The sequence below is a fragment of the Rattus norvegicus genome, chromosome 4 (assembly GCF_036323735.1).
Source record: "Rattus norvegicus strain BN/NHsdMcwi chromosome 4, GRCr8, whole genome shotgun sequence".
Lineage (NCBI taxonomy): Eukaryota > Metazoa > Chordata > Mammalia > Rodentia > Muridae > Rattus > Rattus norvegicus.
Genome location: NC_086022.1, coordinates 80,616,957 through 80,637,637, shown reverse-complemented (window position 1 = coordinate 80,637,637; position 20,681 = coordinate 80,616,957). Strand labels below are relative to the sequence as shown.

General features: G+C 42.6%; 1 protein-coding gene across 10 annotated transcripts in view; it reads left to right on the top strand.

The window, feature by feature from the left end:
• Gsdme (gasdermin E) overlaps positions 1-20,681 on the top strand; it is a 61,600-nt gene that overhangs the window by 14,306 nt on the left and 26,613 nt on the right. For all 10 annotated transcript variants that reach the window (XR_005503244.2, XM_039107729.2, XM_039107728.2 and 7 more), the window contains exon 3: positions 1,389-1,581. Coding sequence is in view for 9 of the 10 variants with exons in the window: in XM_039107729.2 (XP_038963657.1) it covers positions 1,389-1,581 (193 nt within the window). In the remaining variant the exon portion in view is untranslated. The remainder of the gene's footprint in view (positions 1-1,388; positions 1,582-20,681) is intronic.

The following is a 20,681-nucleotide window of genomic DNA, read 5'->3' as shown; positions in this document are numbered from 1 at the left end:
GTGAGCAGAAGGAAGTCTGTCAGACCCAGTGGCTTTGAGTCCCTTCTGAAGATTAGTCAGGAGCCTCAGAAGAGACTTGGATGAAGGATATAAGAAAACAGAGTATAACGTGTGATACCCACACAGGTCCCTAATGTATCCTTACCACATAATGGTTGAGGCTCTGTTTTTCTAGTTGTATCTTGGCAGACTAAAATGAGGACAGTGGCCTGGGACATATATTTTTGGTAGAATATTTGACTCTATATGAAACCCTAGATTCAGTACTGAGTACCAAAGAGAGAAAAGAGAAAGTGAGGGAAAGACAGACAGAAAGTCAAACCACCAGGGCTGGTAGTTCACGTGTGAACTCATCAGGTATTATTCTTAAGGGTTCAGAGCAGAGGGTGGATCCAGAAGGCATCCTGGTTGTCCTCACCTGCATGTGGTCAACTGGAGAGCAAGGGGAATAGCTTGATAGTAGAACATTTGACTGTCAGTGAGGAACCAGGCAATTTCCAGATGACTTGACTGACACTGGAATACTAGGTGGTGCTGCTGTATTCCTTAGAGTCTGGAAATCCAGATGGAAAGTGGGGTGTGTGTGTGTGCTTTGGGAGGAGACTGAGCGGGATGGGCGTGTTGGCTGACATCTGGCTAGAGGTCAGATATAATGTAAGCATTATATTTGCTTGGAGATGTTAAGGAGGACCAGAGAATTGTTCTTCATGACTGGCAGTGGGAAGGAAGGATGCCAAGGACTGTCCAGGAAGATCTGCCATGCAAGCATCTCCCCCTGGGTTTTGTAGAAGCGATGTGGGCATAGTTGTCTCCATCATCCTCCATGAGACAGACCCCTTCCAGCCCTCACCTCAGATGGCCACCATCTTGGTTACTTTTGATCCTTGCAGTGATAAAATACCTGCAGGGGGGTTGGTTTGGCTTACACTTTGAGGGTACAGTTCAGGGTAGGAAAAGCCTGAAAGAGGGAGCTGGTCACATCGAGGCCCAGTCAGCTCACTATGTCCTGTTCTGGGACAGTAGCCACAGAATGGTGCCTCTCTCATATTTAGCAGGTCTTTCCTGCCTCACTTAATCCAATCTAGAAACACCCCCTCAGGCATGTCTGGAGATCTGTCTCCTGCCTGATTCTAGACCCTTTCAGGTTGACAGTCAATATTAACCATAACAGTGGCTAAAGAGGGGTTAAGCACCCCTAAACTCTGGCCAGTCCAGGACTGCACTCCATCAGTGTATAGGTGTGCAGACTGCATTTTACTAGCCCCAGCTGTCCACTTTCCAATTGGATGCTGGTGTGGGTTTCCCAAGAGGCTTCTTGGAAGCTGGGCCACCCACAACAACTGAGGTAGCCTGCCTGCCTTCAGATTCTTCTACTATTTTCTTCCCAGTGGTTGTGGAGTCAGACTTCGTAAAATACGAAAGCAAGTGTGAGAACCACAAGAGCGGGACTATCGGGACCGTCATGGGGAAGGTCAAGCTGAATGTTGGAGGCAAAGGCCTGGTGGAGAGTCAGTCTTCGTTTGGAACTCTGAGGAAGCAGGAGGTAGATGTGCAGCAACTCATTCAGGATGCCGTCGGGAGGTAAGGGAAATTCTGTTTTGTATGCTGGGCCTTTACACATCTTATGGCTAAAGATCATTTGATTGGACCTCTGCCAAAAAGGCTGGCGGATGTAGACTTTACTAAACAACGTGTATTGAGTGCAGTCGCCTTGAAACTTTGTCAGAGCACATGCTTTCTTTGTTTGTTTTAATTTCCATTAATTTATTTTGTTCACTTTACATTCCGATCACAGTCCCCCCAACATCTCCTTCCGATCTCCACCTCACACAACCCCTTCCCCCATCCCCTATCCTCCCTTCTCCCTTTTCCTCTGAGAAAGGGGAAGCCCTCACCCCCATCCCAGTATCAACCCACTCTGGCATATCAAGTCACTGTAGGACTAGGGGCATCCTCTATCAGTGAAGCCAGACAGGGGAGAGATATCTTCAAGCAGGTAACAGACTCAGGGATAGCCCCCACTCCAGTTGTTGGGGGACCCACATAAAGACCAAGCTGCACGTCTGCATGCTGGATTGGGGCAGGTCCAGCCCATGCTTTGGAGCACATTCTTTATTCTAGAATTTACTGATTGTTTTTATCTGAGAGTGGAGACCTGGGAAGCAGCGCATATTTTAAGAAAGTACATGTCCTCTTTGATGGAATGATCTGATCAAATTCCAAGAGTAGAAAGGTTGTGTCCTGGTTGAAAATTTTAGTGTGTCTGTGTATCATGGCAGACACAGGGGTCAGGGAAAAGCTTGCTGGAGTCAGTTCTCTACCACGTGGTCCTCAGTAGTCTTGTCAGTCAGAGCAGTGACTTTTCCAGATGAGCCGTCTTGCCATCCCCTGATTTGTTTGTAAGGCTGTTGTTCTCTGTTGTTTGTTTTCATTACATTTGTTTGAGTCATTTCTCAAGTGTAGCCCAGGTTGTCCTCCTTCAGTCTCCTGTGTGCTAGGGTTATAGGTTTGTCACCACATCCTGTTCAAAGACTTAGCAATGGTTTCATTTGCTTTCTCTGGTGCTGGGGACTGAACCCACGACCTCACACATGGTGGGCGAGAGTTGATATACCACTAGCTCCATAATCTTTGTGTATTAATATCAGAAGCAGGAAACTCACAAGAAAACTTGTGTCTTTGTATTTTTCTCATAAGAAAGCAAGAAAGAGAGGGGCCGTCTGGGGAAGAGCTGGTTTGCAACTTCAACATCTTGAAGGAAATCCCTTGTTTATTCTTTTATCCCAGGACAACTCATCATTATTTCTGCCTTATGTAAATTCAGCATTCAATAAGTCATTCTACTGACTGAATAATGTTATATTCTCCACACTGAGGACTCTGCAGCCCAATTTCTAGTGGAAGTGATTCCAAATATCGAGTTACCTTAAACTTGCAGTGGATTGATGAGATTGGAGGCATGAGGCGGGGGTGGGGCAAAATGCTGCAAAGAAGGATATGGTTTTCAAGTGAGGCTGAAGAAGGCAATGGAGAAATTTGTCTTAGTAGAAAGACTTGAAGAAGGGAAAAACAACCAGGACTCTGCGTATGTATGTATGTATGTATGTATGTATGTATGTATGTATGTACATGATGCTTTGTACTGTGACCAGAATGGCTACCCCAGGGTGCCCTGGGGAAGTCAAAGGTAAGCCAGGGTACTCAGGACCTAGAGACCAGTAGAAAGACATGGTCTTTTACTCAGAGTAAGATGGGATATCTATGAAGGTTCTGAGTAGGAATGTGATATGTTGACTTATTCTTTAGATGGATCCTCTTGACAACTGGGCTTGGTAGAGGCTGGATAGCTAATGAGCCAGGAGAAGCTAATGCAAGGATCCAATGCGATGATAGCTCAGTGTATCCATCCATATGTGTATTTTCATGTGTAATTTTTATCATGCTTTTCCACTGAAGACAGAAAATTCAAATGCAAATGTGTCGAGGGAAAATTCATTCATACTTAGTTATAAGGAGCTTGTGTAATCTAATGTTCTTAGGGCTGAGAATGTGGGTCAGTGGTGCAACACTTGTCTAGCACAGGTAAGGCCCTGGGTTCAAGCCTGAGCAATGAACAAAGCAATAGTCAAAAGGTAGTAAGTCCTTGTTCTTAGAATCATGTGAACAATATGCTTATGGAACAAAACTGTGGTTTAAATTAGTAAAATAAATAAAATGCCATGAAAAACATGTCAGGATTGGTAGGCTATAAATTTAGATCTGGTTCTTCCTCCCAGCCCCATGCTCCCAGAAATAAGACTCAGACGAAAAATATATTTACAAATATCTTGGCTAGGCTCCTCTCTCACTAGATATAACTTAAAATGTTCCATTTATTCTAGCCTACAGTTTGCCATGTGGCTGGTTACCTATGTCCTTCTCCTCACATTTCCCAGAAAATCTCCTGCCTAGCTCTATCCCAGAATTCTTTCTCCTCCAGGATATCCCACCTCTATCTTCTGCCTAAGTCATAGGCCATGGGCTTTTTAATTGTATGTATCCATGTAATACATAAAATATTCTTTCTACAGTGGGCAGATTTAGTCCAGGCTGGACAACGTTAGACTTCAAAACTATGCCCCTGTAACTGCCCTGCTTAATGGACTTGAAAGACCATGAAATGTATTTGACATTGCTATTGGCCAGAGAACTTGTGGGTCTCCTTGGTGGTGCTGGGGGTGGGGGGCACAGACACCCTATGGCTGATCTTAGCTTCCTTCCTCTATTGCTTTTTGCAATAGGGGCAACTTTCTTCTCCCTGCAAGGGACACTGGGGCAGTATGTGTTTATCAGGAATCAGAATGTAACTGGGCAATGTTCATTTTCATTGCTAAATCTGGTGACACTGTTCATAGATGATGGAGGGCAGGAAGACTGGGAAGGTCCTGGGCCTCTTACTTTTTATCTGCCGGAAGCCCTCTTTGCTCTCTTACTTTTTATCCATCCCTTTTCAGCTTCAGTGTGCAGTTTTGTCATTTCTATTTCAGGAACCAAGAGTTAGGCAATGCTCTGCAATCACATCTCCTGTGAGAGGATTTTAAAGGAAGTCTTCATGATTCAGGTGTAAAAGCTACTGTGAACAAGAAGCATGGTGGGGGTGTTGGAGGGGGTAGGGAGAGGGCTACCTGTGAATAGCTGAGGGAGAAAAAGCTGTAAGTGAAACAGAAAGGGAGAAGGGGAGGAGCATCAGGCACCTACTATGTGTCAGGCAGTAGGTATTTATTGCCTCATTCTCTCTGCACAGTTGACTGCTCTAGTCTTGAGGCAATCATGTGCAGCCCAGGAAAGTAGAATCATTTCTTCCCAGAGAGCTCAAGCTGGGCGCCGCAGCTAGCATTCAACTGATTTTCTTGGTTCCAAGTGTCCTTTTCTTTCCTCTAAATCTTGTTTGAATTGGTAGAAATAGAAGTGGTTTGGGTGTGATGTGGAGCACCTCTGAGGGTGTTGCGGGGTTTCGCATGGGATTGGACCTTGTTTTCACCAGGTGCTTGAGAAGAAGGGTCAGGCTTGCTGCCTTGGGTATGCTTGGACGGGTTGAGATCACCAGGGAAGACAGTTCACCCATCAACTGCAGGTGTGATGGAGAAGAAACGGTCCTGAGAGTAGTAGCTGAGACATGAGGAACATGCTAAGGAATACATATCAGGATATAGCCAAGGTAGAATACATAATCAGGATGTGTGAGCCCATCTTTCTACCCCCAATACTGCAAAACAGAAAAAAAACAAGATACAATACCTGGAACCCGAGGAGGTGCCTTATCACAGAGTCCTCCTACTTGCTGTACTTTGCTGAGAGCTAAGAGTGAGCTACATGGGAAGGAAGGAAAGCTACTTTCCAAGCCTCAAGACAGATGCCAATCAAGCTAGCATTCCGTGACTTCATACTAAGGTAATAAATCCTTATCGTGTGATCTGCCTGCCTGTCTTTGGACTCTTGGAACATCATCAGTATTGATAAGGTGCTGTGGATGCAGGTGTGGCCTTGGGGTCAATAAGGAGTGATGCCTCAGTACTGCATTTCTCAAGAGCATATTTGCAGTCACCCATTTTTATTTCAGTTGTATAGATAAGCTATCATCTGTATACAAGTCTTGGAGGCTCTAAAAACCCCCAAGTATTAGAGCTGGTGTGTAGTTTGTGATGTAGTACACTTGCTGAGCTTGCTTAAGGCCCAAGGGTTGATATAGACAGCACCAGAAAAAAGAAAAAAAAAACCTCCAAGTATTAACTATGATGTCTGAAAAATACATCCAGCTCTCAAACTCCATTTTCTTGTTCAAACTATACCCATATGTTTAAAAGATTCATTTGGAATCTAGGGAATCATGCTTATAGGTACTGAGAGCTGATTGCTTTTATTGTTTTTTTTTTTTTTTGTGTTTAAATTTCTTTTTTTTTTTTTATTAACTTGAGTATTTCTTATATACATTTCGAGTGTTATTCCCTTTCCCGGTTTCCGGGCAAACATCCCCCTCCCCCCTCCCCTTCCTTATGGGTGTTCCCCTCCCAACCCTCCCCCCATTGCCGCCCTCCCCCCATAGACTAGTTCACTGGGGGTTCAGTCTTAGCAGGACCCAGAGCTTCCCCTTCCACTGGTGCTCTTACTAGGATATTCATTGCTACCTATGGGGTCAGAGTCCAGGGTCAGTCCATGTATAGTCTTTAGGTAGTGGCTTAGTCCCTGGAAGCTCTGGTTGCTTGGCATTGTTGTACTTTTGGGGTCTCGAGTCCCTTCAAGCTCTTCCAGTTCTTTCTCTGATTCCTTCAATAGGGGACCTATTCTCAGTTCAGTGGTTTGCTGCTGGCATTCGCCTCTATATTTGCTGTATTCTGGCTGTGTCTCTCAGGAGCGATCTACATCCGGCTCCTGTCGGTCTGCACTTCTTTGCTTCATCCATCTTGTCTAATTGGGTGGCTGTATATGTATGGGCCACATGTGGGGCAGGCTCTGAATGGGTGTTCGTTCAGTCTCTGTTTTAATCTTTGCCTCTCCCTTCCCTGCCAAGGGTATTCTTTTTCCTCATTTAAAGAAGGAGTGAAGCATTCACATTTTGATCATCCATCTTGAGTTTCGTTTGTTCTAGGGATCTAGGGTAATTCAAGCATTTGGGCTAATAGCCACTTATCAATGAGTGCATACCATGTATGTCTTTCTGTGATTGGGTTAGCTCACTCAGGATGATATTTTCCAGTTCCAACCATTTGCCTACGAATTTCATAAACTTGTTGTTTTTGATAGCTGAGTAATATTCCATTGTGTAGATGTACCACATTTTCTGTATCCATTCCTCTGTTGAAGGGCATCTGGGTTCTTTCCAGCTTCTGGCTATTATAAATAAGGCTGCGATGAACATAGTGGAGCACGTGTCTCTTTTATATGTTGAGGCATCTTTTGGGTATATGCCCAAGAGAGGTATAGCTGGATCCTCAGGCAGTTCAATGTCCAATTTTCTGAGGAACCTCCAGACTGATTTCCAGAATGGTTTTACCAGTCTGCAATCCCACCAACAATGGAGGAGTGTTCCTCTTTCTCCACATCCTCGCCAGCATCTGCTGTCACCTGAGTTTTTGATCTTAGCCAATCGCACTGGTGTGAGGTGAAATCTCAGGGTTGTTTTGATTTGCATTTCCCTTATGACTAAAGATGTTGAACATTTCTTTAGGTGTTTCTCCGCCATTCGGCATTCCTCAGCTGTGAATTCTTTGTTTAGCTCTGAACCCCATTTTTTAATAGGGTTATTTGTTTCCCTGCGGTCTAACTTCTTGAGTTCTTTGTATATTTTGGATATAAGGCCTCTATCTGTTGTAGGATTGGTAAAGATCTTTTCCCAATCTGTTGGTTGCCGTTTTGTCCTAACCACAGTGTCCTTTGCCTTACAGAAGCTTTGCAGTTTTATGAGATCCCATTTGTCGATTCTTGATCTTAGAGCATAAGCCATTGGTGTTTTGTTCAGGAAATTTTTTCCAGTGCCCATGTGTTCCAGATGCTTCCCTAGTTTTTCTTCTATTAGTTTGAGTGTGTCTGGTTTGATGTGGAGGTCCTTGATCCACTTGGACTTAAGCTTTGTACAGGGTGATAAGCATGGATCGATCTGCATTCTTCTACATGTTGCCCTCCAGTTGAACCAGCACCATTTGCTGAAAATGCTATCTTTTTTCCATTTGATGGTTTTGGCTCCTTTGTCAAAAATCAAGTGACCATAGGTGTGTGGGTTCATTTCTGGGTCTTCAATTCTATTCCATTGGTCTATCTGTCTGTCTCTGTACCAATACCATGCAGTTTTTATCACTATTGCTCTGTAATACTGCTTGAGTTCAGGGATAGTGATTCCCCCTGAAGTCCTTTTATTGTTGAGGATAGCTTTAGCTATCCTGGGTTTTTTGTTATTCCAGATGAATTTGCAAATTGTTCTGTCTAACTCTTTGAAGAATTGGATTGGTATTTTGATGGGGATTGCATTGAATCTGTAGATTGCTTTTGGTAAAATGGCCATTTTTACTATATTAATCCTGCCAATCCATGAGCATGGGAGATCTTTCCATCTTCTGAGGTCTTCTTCAATTTCTTTCCTCAGTGTCTTGAAGTTCTTATTGTACAGATCTTTTACTTGCTTGGTTAAAGTCACACCGAGGTACTTTATATTATTTGGGTCTATTATGAAGGGTGTCGTTTCCCTAATTTCTTTCTCGGCTTGTTTCTCTTTTGTATAGAGGAAGGCAACTGATTTATTTGAGTTAATTTTATACCCAGCCACTTTGCTGAAGTTGTTTATCAGCTTTAGTAGTTCTCTGGTGGAACTTTTGGGATCACTTAAATATACTAGAGCTGATTGCTTTTAAAGAGCCCTGGGTTTAGCTTAAAAATTCTTGATGGATACTATCCTAACCTTTATGATCTTGCCTCCAATTTCTTTAAATGGAGACTAACAAATGTACTGAGAATTTTCATAACAACTCAGATTTGTGTTTTAGTCTTTGCATCTAGTGTTATTCCATAATAACTCTCTATAAAGCTTTTACAATGTCTTCTGTCATTCAGCTGCCACTTGTCACTGTCTCAGTGTAACAGCTTTACCTCACACCACCTCAGCCAGCAAGCTCATTACTGCCTTCAACCTCCCAGAATCTGGAGAACCTTATTCTTATAAATAACTTGGATGGACTTAGTAAGTCATGCCAGCCTCTGGCCTCAGTCTTCCCAGGTTCAACAGTCTTTGGGAGCTCCCTCTGAAATGTCTAGATGTGAGTGGAGACACTCCAGATCTTTTCCTTTGAGGTTGAGCCTTACTTCTAGCTATAGTAGCATAGATAGTTTTGTTTATTTGTTTTGTCTTTTATTTCTTTGGCTAAGTGAGGTTTGATTTGATTTGTTAGCATTAAGGCACATCCAATTTTTATTATTCATCTTATTTCTAAGCAAATTTTGATACAACTGATTACAGTTGTCTAGGTGTACATACAATTACACCTGTTCTTGACAAAGAACTCTCCATTAATTATATAAATTGATACATTGTGGACTGTTATTCAGAATGTTTTGAAATAATAACAATCAGCTGAGCTACAGATTTTGAACACATTAAAAAAAAAAAAACAATGGAACCCTGTTCTGGTGTTTGACCTTCCTAGAGGAGATAAGGGACTCTCAGGAGCACTGGTTCAATGTCCACACTTACTTGGCTTAGGTGTTTTATCAAAGAGGTCATGTCTTGCTTTACAAAAGGAATGTGTGTACAAAAATGGAAGCATCTTTCTTTTCTACTGGGTTCATTTCACTGTGGCTCACAGAGCATGTGCTAGCCACAAAAGGAATGTGTGTACAAAAATGGAAGCATCTTTCTTTTTTCTTTTCTTTTTTTTTTTTTTTTTGGAGCTGGGGACCTAACTCAGGGCCTTGCGCTTGCTAGGCGAGCACTCTACCACTGAGCTAAATCCCCAACCCCCTCATCTTTCTTTTCTACTGGGTTCATTTCACTGTGGCTCACAGAACATGTGCTAGCCATGCATTTGTCCCATGAACTCCTCAGCTCACTCACACTCTTCCTTCATTCTCCTTTTTCTCTGCTTCTCCTTCAGGGGTAGCATGGTGTGATGAACTAGCGAAGGGCAGAGCTAGGGAAGGGCAGAGCTAGGGAGGACTCTGAGGTCTAGAATGAGTGTGGCCAACAGAGACATCTTATGCTCTTAGCTATTTTTTTTTTTTAGATTTATTTTTTATTTTATTATATATAAGTACACTGTAGCTGTCCTCAGATACACCAGAAGAGGGCATCAGATCTCTTTACAGATGGTTGTGAGCCACCATGTGGTTGCTGGGAATTGAACTCATGACCTCTGGAAGAGCAGTCGGGTGCTCTTAACCACTGAGCCATCTCTCCAGCCCGCTCTTAGCTATTTTTAGACCTATGGTTGGGTGATAAATTAGGTTTAATGTATCTCGTGTGTGTGTGTGTGTGTGTGTGTGTGTGTGTGTGTGTGTGTGTGTGTGAGAGAGAGAGAGAGAGAGAGAGAGAGAACACTAAGATTTTACTATGTAACCCCGTATGTAGCCCAACTGCCTGCCTCCTAAGTGCTCAGGTTAAAGACGTGCACCTTCGGGGTTGGGGATTTAGCTCAGTGGTAGAGCGCTTGCCTAGGAAGCGCAAGGCCCTAGGTTCGGTCCCCAACTCCGGAAAAAAAAAAAAAAAAGAACCAAAAAAAAAAAAAAAAAAAAAAAAAAGATGTGCACCTTCACATCTAGAAGATTTAGTTTTTAAAATGAAAAAATAATCATGGAAATTATGGAATAATGGAAATTAAGGAATAAAGGAATATGTAATAAAGATAAGCCACTTATGGGTCTTAAGAGACCAAGTAAATCTTAGGAGCCAGTATTGAGTAACATCTTCTACAGCCATTGATCAGACATTTTGATTGTCACCTAGACTGTTGTTTACCCTCTACAACCCAGTTGTAAGGCCCATTGCTAAATGCTTGCCTTATTCCATTTAACATAGTGAAGTGACCTAGTTCTAGAGGACACTCAACAAAACATCTTTTCTTCCTTTTCCTTCCCATTCCCCTTTCATTTCCTCTCCTAGACAAGGTTTATTTGTGTAGCCCTGACTGTTCTGGAACTTGCTTTGTAGACTAGGATGGGTTCAAACCCAGAGATCTCTTGGGATTAAAAGCATGTGTCCCATGCCCTACCTAAAACATCTTTACTCAGAACCAGTACTTTGGAGCCATCTTCTTCTGCCTTCATTACCTTGAACTTCATTAGCAGAATGGACTTTGTGCTTTTGTGAGAATTAGATGAAAACACAAACAGAACCTGTGCACTTGCTCCTTGCATGTGGCAAGTTCCCTTAATCCCTTCACCATGGTGGTGAGTGGATTGTGGATTCACTTCTGACTGACACAGTAGAGTCTGGTTACCAAGTCTGGGGAGAGCTAGATGCTGAGATGGGGACAGGAGCTTAGAAGTCGGGAGAGGTGCTGGCCTCAGAGATGCTGATGTGACATTTCTGACTCATCCTCTTGTATTTCTTGTTTCTCTGGGGGAAAGTGCCAGGTGATGAGCTGGTGTCCATAGTTGAATTGTCTTGGGTGGAGTCATGAGCTGGAATTCAGGTGGCAAGTGTGTGCTCCCCCCAGCTCCTGCCTGGGCTCTCCAGCATCCGGTGATAATACCTGTCTTTGTATTTCCTGTATTTTTCTCCAATCCCTCCACAGAGCTTCATGGTGAGCAATATTCAGATGCTTTCACTAAAAGCTGGGATGGGGTGTGGTGCAGTTCCCTCCTCACCTTCTCTTTTACACCATTTCTCACCAGTTGCTTCACACTCTTGAGTATCGGTCTTGTGTGTTCTCATCATCCCAGCTTCCTGACCTTTTCTTTTACTCTCTTGTCTACCTATATCGGGCCCTTTCCATCTCTGGATCCACCATGGACAGCCCATCAGATCTTGTAACTAGCCTTACCAGCTCATACTCCTGTGTATGCTACCTCTCCAGGAAGTGGTCTACATTTCCTCTTGGCCAAACAGTCCAACATTCTCTCTGTAGCACCATTGTTCTCCATGTTCCCTTCAACCCTTGGTCCTGTTACCTGACTTCGGTTCCTCAGAGTCAAATACTAGGTGATCTTCCATCTGGGTCCTATCTGGTGGTCCTTCACTCTTCCTTCCACCCAGCCTTCTTTTCCTGTCATGCCCAGTCAGTTCCTAACTATTCTTCATATCCTATTCTAGACCCAATGCCCCCCTTACAGGCTACATCCTCACCCTCCTGTTGGGGTGCTGGACATGCTGAGAGCTCATATGCCCTGAGTTCCTCAATCTCCACATGTCCATTCTGGCATGCACCCCTTGCTCATGCAGGCTCTGGCAGCATGGTAAGCATTGCTCAGTTGAAAGAATATTTGGTTTATCTTCATTTTACATATGAAGACTTGTATTCAGAAACTAATTAGTTTGCCTGGACTCAGAATTTAAGGCCAGACCCACAAACCATATGATTTTTCCAGTCCAGCTGCTATGTGTAGAGCTTGAAAAGGAAGAAAACTCCCAAGGGGTGATTCAGGCGTTCACCTCTTTGCTCAGCTTCATCCAGTTTCTCATCTTCTTGGCTTGCTGTTCTGCATCACCTAGTGGCAGTTAATTAATTACACAGCCTAAAAGTTTGAGCATCTGTAATTGCTTCGTCATTTTGCCCTTTCAGTCTCTCTGGGTTGTTCTGTGTGACAAAGATAAGATGCCAGAGAAGAATGTGTTAGGAGCAGGCACGGAATGTATATGGGGAGCAGTCCAGTCACTTGGGGAATCATGTGCAGTGAGCATCATGCCACAGCTTTAATTCTTCTTGCAATTTACAAACATGGAGCCATCTTCATCTTCACAACTGAGAGAGAGGCAGAGAGACAGAGACAAAGACAGAGAGACAGAGAGAGACAGAGACAGAGAGACAGAGAGAGGTTTTTACTATAGCCATCCTTTTTTTAACTTTAGATGACATGGTCTAAGGTTTCCAATGTATGATAAAACAGCATAGTATCAACTGCCTGTTGACTCTCTTTTTGTCATGCACACATGTGTTCACACATGGACGCACATACAGTAAAGCTTGATCTCTAAACCAGGCCTAGTAAAAGGTAAACTAATAGAGCAATATACTGCAACCATATAACTGTCTGTTAATAAGTACTGTAATTAAATGTGAGTCACTGTAAAGTTATGCGAATGGCTCTCTTAAGTGCTGCACCCATCCTTTTCAGGGTGATGTCCTTGATAACAGCCTGTGTCATCAGAGGAAGTGAGATGAACAGCTGAGGACTTATATTTACCATGACCATAATTTTGTAGTTTGATACTGGCAAGGTTGGCACTGTTTGTCCTTCACTGTTTCCAGGTGGCTTTGCCTAACTGTTGGTCTTAGCACATGCTCTTTGTTTTCTTTACGAGAAATTCCACTTCCCCAGTGACGGAGGCATGTGACAGTATCTTTTTGGTAGATCCAAACTGTCATCATAGGTCTCCTTGGGAGATCATTATTAATTAAAATGGAAGTTACTTGAACACAACCACTGGGGCATCAAAGTTGATTTGGTAACTGAGGTTGCCTCTGGGTGACTCTTGAGTAAGTAGCTTATACATGGTGGATACATTGTACAAAGGATGATTCATAGCCCTGCTGTGTCTGCAGAACTTAGTAGTTTTGGATTGTGGCTGACTTCAGGTAACTGAAACCATGGAAAGCAGCGAGGAGATGACTGTATGTTGGAAATGACTCTGTCAGGTCACAGTAGTTGAGGTTTCTAGAATTTTCTGTCCCTTGCTCCAGGTTGTTGTAGCTTGGGTCTAAGTTCCTACATTAAAGGTAGGTTCCCTGACTCTGGTGCTAGTAAGGGATGATGGGAGTTAGGTTATTGGAAACATGTCCTCAGGGGCACTTTTGGGGACTTCAGTTCTTCCCTTTCTCACCTAGCTTTCTGGCTCCCAGGAGAGGACAGGATTCATCCACCACATATTGGTTCCATGTTTCACTATACCAGTCATGGAGACAAGTACCCATGGAGTGAAATGGTGTAAGTCCTGAGCCAAAACCCTACCCTCAAGTCAGAATGTCCCTTTCTTCCCTCCTGCATAGAAGCTGATCTATTGCAGGTGTCTGTCACAGCAGACTGGTGGAAGGCTAACTGACACAAGGACTTCTCCTTGATTCCAATGGGGACTATGAGTGTGTCCTCAGTGCCCAGTGGGTGACTGCCTCAGGAGGAGCTGCTGCCAGTGTTCTGGGAGCTCTCACAGGGAGCAGAGCAGAAAGATAATTTGTTAAGGAGCAAATATGTATTAAGCTGTGCATAGCCCAGTGAGGCCTCAGAAGGGAGAGGGAAGGTGAGGACAGAGTTTCAGATTGAGCAATGCTGGGTTATTGAGCTGAGATCTTATTCTATCCCAATGACCTGGGTCCCTTGTGTCCTTGACCTCTGCTTAATTGTCTTGCTCTTCACTGCCCCCAGTGTACAGTCAGTTTTAGAATCTTTACTCCTGTGCCTAGGCAGTAGTAGATGTTGGATTAAGTAGGGTAGGTTCTCAACTTTACCCAAGATTTTGTGTGTATATGTGCTCAAATGTGTGTGTGTGTGTATGTGTGTGTGTGTGTGATATGTGTGTATACTATGGGTGTATGTCCCTGGATGCCAGAGGAGATTATCAGAACACCTGAAGCTTGAATTTCAGGAAGCTGTGAGTGCCCAACATGGATGCTTGGAACAAAATTCAAATCCTTCGAAGGGGCAGTATGCTGAGCCAGCTCTCCAGCCCTTGAACTTCTATATATCCCCACCCCCTTTCCAGCCCTTCGTGACTATGACTCTATTCTATTCTAATGAGAGTGACTTAGATTCACTACAAATGAATGAGAACATGTAGCATTTGTCTTTCTGGCTCAGGCTAATTTTACTTACTGTATTGTCTTCTCGTTAACACCTATGCTGGTGCAAATGACATGGTTTCATTTTTATTACCAAATACTATTCCACATCTTCTATTCATGGATATATCTCAGATGCTTTAAACACTCACCTGTTACAAGTGCTCTGGGCTGGCTTTGCTTTAGGTGTCATAAATACTCCATAAGCGTGGAGGTGCAAGCATCTTTCCCCTTCCTGGGACAATAGCGTCATCTGTCTTGGACACCAGCAGAGCTGGAGGATGCTATAATAGTTTTATTTTTAGTTTCCCATAACGTCTGTAGTAAGTTATATCCCCTCAGCTGTGCATGAGCCCCTTCTCCATCTCAACCTTAGTGGCTACGGTTTGCCCAACAATGCCTACTTCACTAAGGGTAAGGATATCCCATGGTGGCTTCACTTGTGTTTCCCTGGATGAGAGAGACTGAGCATTTGTTCACAGGTTTGTTGACTTTCTGTTTGGCTCTGCAGTCCATTTTTTAAGATACATTGTTTTTGTGGTGTTCAGTTTTCTGACCTCCTATGTATTCCAGATGTGGCTCCCATTGGAAGAATAGCTGACAGACACTCTCCACACTCTAGGCTGCTTGTCTCCTTGGCTTTATAGATGCTTCTTCTTAAAATAAATTTTTATTGGATATTTTGTTTATTTACATTTCAAATATTATCCCCCTTCCCAGCTTTCTCTCTGAAAACCTCCTATCCCACCCCCTTGCCCCTACCTCCAAAAGGGTACTCCCCACCAAACTACTCTTGTCCCACCATCCTAGCATTCCCCTACACTGGGTCATTGAGCTTTCACAGGACCAAGGGCCTCCCCTCCCTTTGATGCCCGACAAGGCCATCCTCTGCTACATATGCAGCTGGAGCCATGGGCCCCTCCATGTGTACTCTTTGGTTGGTGGTTTAGTCCCTGGGAGCTCTGGAGAGAGGGTCTGGTTGGTTGATATTGTTGATTTTCCTATGGGGTTGCAAACCCCTTCAGTTCCTTCAGTCCTTTCTCTAATCCTCCACTGGGCATCCCATTCTCAGTTCAAAGGTTGAGGCATTTGCCTCTGTTTTTTGTTAGGCTCTGGCAGAGCCATCCAGGAGACAGCTATATCAGGCTCCTGTCAGCATGCACTTCTTGGCATTCACAATAGTGTCTGGGTTTGGTGGCTACATAGTGGATGAATCCACTGGTGAGGCACTTTCTGGATGGCCTTTCCTTCAGTCTCTGCTCCACTCTGTCCCTGTATTTCCTTTAGACAGGAGTAATTAAAATTTTGAGAAGGGTGGGTGACCCTATTCCTCAACTGGGGACCATGCCTAATCTCTGGATATGGTCTCTACAGGTTCTCTCTCCCCTTTGTTGGGGATTCAGCTAATGTCATTCCCGTTGGGTCCTGGCAGCCTTTTGCTTTCCTGGCATCTGGGACTTTCTGGTGGCTAACTGTGTTTCCCATTCCTCATTGCTACACACCTCTGTTCAATTTCCTGACCCTCTGTACATCTCCCCTGTCTCCTCCCACATCTGAGCCTGCCCCTCTTTTTTCTCTCCCCCTCCTCTCTCCACTTAAGCCAGCACCATTTCTTGACTATGCTGTCTTTTTTCCCACTGGATGGTTTTAGCTTTTGTCAAAGATCAAGTAATTGTAGGTGTGGGTTTCATTTCTGAGTCTTCAATTCTATTCTATTGATCTACATGCCTCTTTCTGTACCAATACCACGCAGTTTTTTATCATTATTGCTCTGTAATACAGCTTGAGGTCAAGGATGGTGATTCTCCCAGAAGTTCTCTTATTGTTGAGAATAGTTTTCAGTATCCTGGGTTTTTGTTGTTTCAAATGAATTTGAGAATTGCTCTTTCTATCTCTGTGAAGAATTGGGTTTGAATTTTAATGGGGATTGCATTGCATTGAATCTATAGATTGCTTTTGGCAAGATGGACATTTTTACTATGTTAATTCTGCTGATTCGTGAGCATGGGAGATCTTTCCATCTTCTGATATCTTTTTCAATGTCTTTCTACAGAGACCTGAAGCTCTTGTCATACAGATCTTTTACTTGCTTGGTTAGGTCACATCAAGAAATTTTATATTATTTGTGACTATTATGAAGGGTGTCATTTCCCTAATTTCTTTTTATCCTTTGAATAGAGGAAGAGTACTGATTTGTTTGACTTAATTTTATATCTAGCCACTTTGCTGAAGTTTATCAGCTAAAAGAGTTTTCTGGTGGAATTTTTGGGGTCACTTAGGTATACTATCATATCATCTGCAAATAGTGATATTTTAACTTCATTCTTTCCAATTTGTATTCATTTGACCTTTCGTTGTCTGATTGCTCTGGCTAGAACTTCAAGTACTATGTTAAATAGATGGGGAGAGAGTGGGTAGCCTTGTCTAATCCCTGATTTTCATGGAATTGCTTCAAATTTCTCTCCATTTAGCTTGATGTTGGCTACCGGTTTGCTATATACTGCTTTACTATATTTAGGTATGGGCCTTGAATTCCTGTTCTTTCCAAGACTTTTATCATGAAGGGCTGTTGAATTTTGTCAAATGCTTTTTTAGCGTCTAATGAGATAATCATGTTTTCCCCCTTTGAGTTTGTTTATACAGTGGATTATGTTGATGGATTTCCATATATTGAACCATCTCTGCAACCTGGGATGAAGCCTACTTGATCATGGTGAATGATTGTTGTGATGTATTCTTGGATTTTGGTTTGGTTTTTCATCATATTCATAAGGGAAATTGGTCTGAAGTTCTCTTTCTTTGTTGGGTCTTTGTGTGGTTTTGGTATCAGCGTAACCGTGGCTTCATAGAATGAATAAGGTAGTGATCCTTCTGTTTATATTTTGTAGAATAATTTGAAGAGTATTGGAATTGGGTCTTCATTGAAGGTCTGATAGAGTTCTGCACTAAACTCATCTGGGCCTGGGCTTTTTTTGGTTGGGAGACTTTTAATGACTGCATCTATTTCTTAGGACTTCTGGGACCGTTTGGATGGTTTATCTGAACCTGATTTAACTTTGCTACCTGGTATCTGTCTAGAAAATTATATAGCCAGATTTTTCAGTTCTGTTGAGTATAGGCTTTTGTAGTAGGATCTGGTAATTTTTTGAATTTCTTTGGTTTCTGTTGTTATGTCTCCCTTTTCATTTCTGATTTTGTTAATTTGGATACTCTCTCTGTGCCCTCTGGTTAGTCTGACTAAAGGTTTATCTATCTTGTTGATTTTCTCAAAGAACCAGTTTCTGGTTTTGTTGATTCTTTGTATAGTTCTCTTTGTTTCTATTCGGTTGATTTCAGTCCTGAGTTTGATTATTTCTTGCCATCTACTCCTCTTGGTTATATTTGCTTCTTTTTTTTTTCTAGAACTTTTGGATGTGTCATTTAGCTGCTAGTGTATGCTTTCTTCAATTTCTTTTGCAGGCAGTCAGAGCTATGAGTTTTCCTCTTAGCACTGCTTTCATTGTGTCCCATAAGTTTGGGAGTGCTGTACCTTCATTTTCATTAATATCTAAAATGTCTTTAATTTCTTTCTTTATTTCTTCTCTGACCCAATTATCATTGAGTAGAGAGTTGTTCATCTTCCATGTGAATGTGGGCTTTCTGTTGTTTTTGTTACTATTGAAGACTGTTGTGATCTGACAGGATGCATTAGATTATTTCAATCTTCTTGTATCTGTTGAGGCTTTTATTGTAACCAACTATATGGTCAGTTTTGGAGAAGGTAGCATGAGGTGCTGAGAAGAAGGTATATTCTTTTGTTTAGGATGAAATGTTCTACAGATATCTGTTAAATCCATTTAGTTCATAACTTCTGTTAGTTTCACTGTGTCTGTCTCTGTTTAGTTTTTCTTTCCATGATCTTTCCTTGATAAGAATGGGGTGTTAAAATTCTCCCACTCTTACTATGTGAAGTTCAATGTGCACTTTGAATTTTACTGAGGTTTCTTTTTTTGATAATTTTTTGTTGAAAATCGATTGTATTTGATATTAAGATGGCTACTCCAGCTTGTTGTTTCTTTGGACCTTTTGCTTGAAATATTTTTTCCAGCCTTTTACTCTGAGGTAGTGTCTGTCATCCTCATTGAGGTGTGTTTCCTGTATACAGCAAAATGCTGGGTCTTGTTTATGTATCCCGTCTATTAGTCTATGTCTTTTAATTGGGGAATTGAGTCCACTGATGTTAAGAGATATTAAGGACCAGTGTTTGTTGCTTCCTGTGATTTTTGTTGTTAGAAGTGGAATTAAGTTTGTGTGTTGAAAGAAGATTACTTTCTTGCTTTTTTTGGGGATTAGTTACCCTCCTTGTTTTGGAGTTTTCTATCTATTATCTTTTGTAGGGCTGGATTTGTGGAAATTTGGTTTTGTCAAAGAATATCTTGGTTTTTTACCTTTTAAATGCTTCTTAGTCTGATAGAGACCTGCATGTCTCCTTTTCCTTTTGTCTGGGCTTTTGGTGTCTTGTCTAAAACTAGCAATTGCCTTTACTGCTCAATATCTTGAGGGCTTCTCTGTCTTCTTGCTGTCATAATTTCAGGCTTATTATCAGGACTTATTCCATTTTCAGTTGCCTTTGTAGGGAGAGAAGGGGATCGAATTTCTTTGGCATATATAAAACTAACCTGGCCACCAGCTTATCAACGACACTGTCTTCTCTCTATTTTACATGTTTGGCACCTTAGTTGAAAATCAGGTGGCTGTTTGATCATAGATTAATTTCTGTGCTCTCTGATCTATTCCATGGGCCTTTGTGTTGGGCTTTCAGCAAACACCATGCTGTTAGAATCGCGATTGCTTTACAGTTAGTGAGTTAGCCAGCTAGTTCCTGCATCTGTCCATCCTGGGTCTCATAGGCTAGGCTAGATGAAATGTATTATGTAGCTCAAGTGGGCCTTGAACTCACAGTCCTCCTGCCTCAGCTTCCCAAGTGATGGGTTTGTAGCTGAACACACCCAGCTTTGCAGTGTGTTTTGGATGGAGGTATTTTCTTCAAGATTGCTTTGATTATTCTTCAACTTATACAAACATTAGGTTTTTTCCAAAATTTCTATAAAGAAGGGTTTCACACATGCTGGCTTAGAACTCACTGTGTAACTCAGGCTGCCCTTGAATTTGTGGCACTTTTTTCTGTCCTGGCTTCCCATGATTTGGGATTACAGGTGCAAACCATCACCCTTGGCTGGATGGGACAGCTTTCTTAATTTCTGTGACAGAATGTTCATTACTGTGGTATAAAAATGGTGCTAGCTTTTGTGTATTGGGTTTTCTGTCTTGTCACTTTACTGGAATTTGTTTGTAAGTTCTAACAGTTTTTCTTTTTTTTTGAAATTGATATTTTAGTTCAGCATACACAGTGATGGGCTTCATCTGGCAGCTGCTTGGCAGTTCAGTTTATCTCCACATAAAAATCACACCATCTGCACAAGTGCCTAATTTAACCTGTCTTCTCTTCCTCTCACTCAGCCGCTCCTGCTAAGACTTCAATGCTGAGTTAGATAGGAGCATGGCATGGACATCCCTGCCTTGCCCTGATCTCAGAGAAAATGCAGGGAGCTTCTCCCTAGCTAGTGTGGCATGGCTGTGGGCTTTCCGCCTATTACTTTTACTGTCTTGAGGTGTGCTCTAGAATGATTGTCTTTGCATAAGGGTTGTTGAAGTAGCTTTTGTAGGGGCAGCTTTATTTCTTTTTAAGGTGACAAGTTCCATTGGATTGATGTTTCTGCATTGGCTGGAGTGCCTTTGTGATGTTGCTGGTTTTGACTGATGTCAGCATGCCTATGGGGGCTCTAGTAGTAGAGACTATAAGGATCCCGTTGTGTCTCTGTGGAGGACATGAGGTCTCATAAGAACATAAGGACACAAGGTCTTCAGGCTCCACAGAGCCAAGCCCTGATGGCACTTGGGACTCTGATGGCTGCTGCCATCTTGGAGGTATGAGATTGGATTTTCTCCAGATCTCCTAGAGTAAGTGCAGGTGGTTGACACCAATGGTGGTAATACCTGTAGCCATGACCCCTGTAGGTGACATAGGATTCTTAGGATAGACATGGGAAATGCTTCAGTCAGGGGCACTAGCAGTCACATGGTAGTGTGGGAACATCTTCACCTCTACAGGGTGGGCCCTGGTGCTGCTGTATATATTGTATACATTGGTGAGTCTGCTATACTGGAAACTGTGGTTTGAGGTTTGGG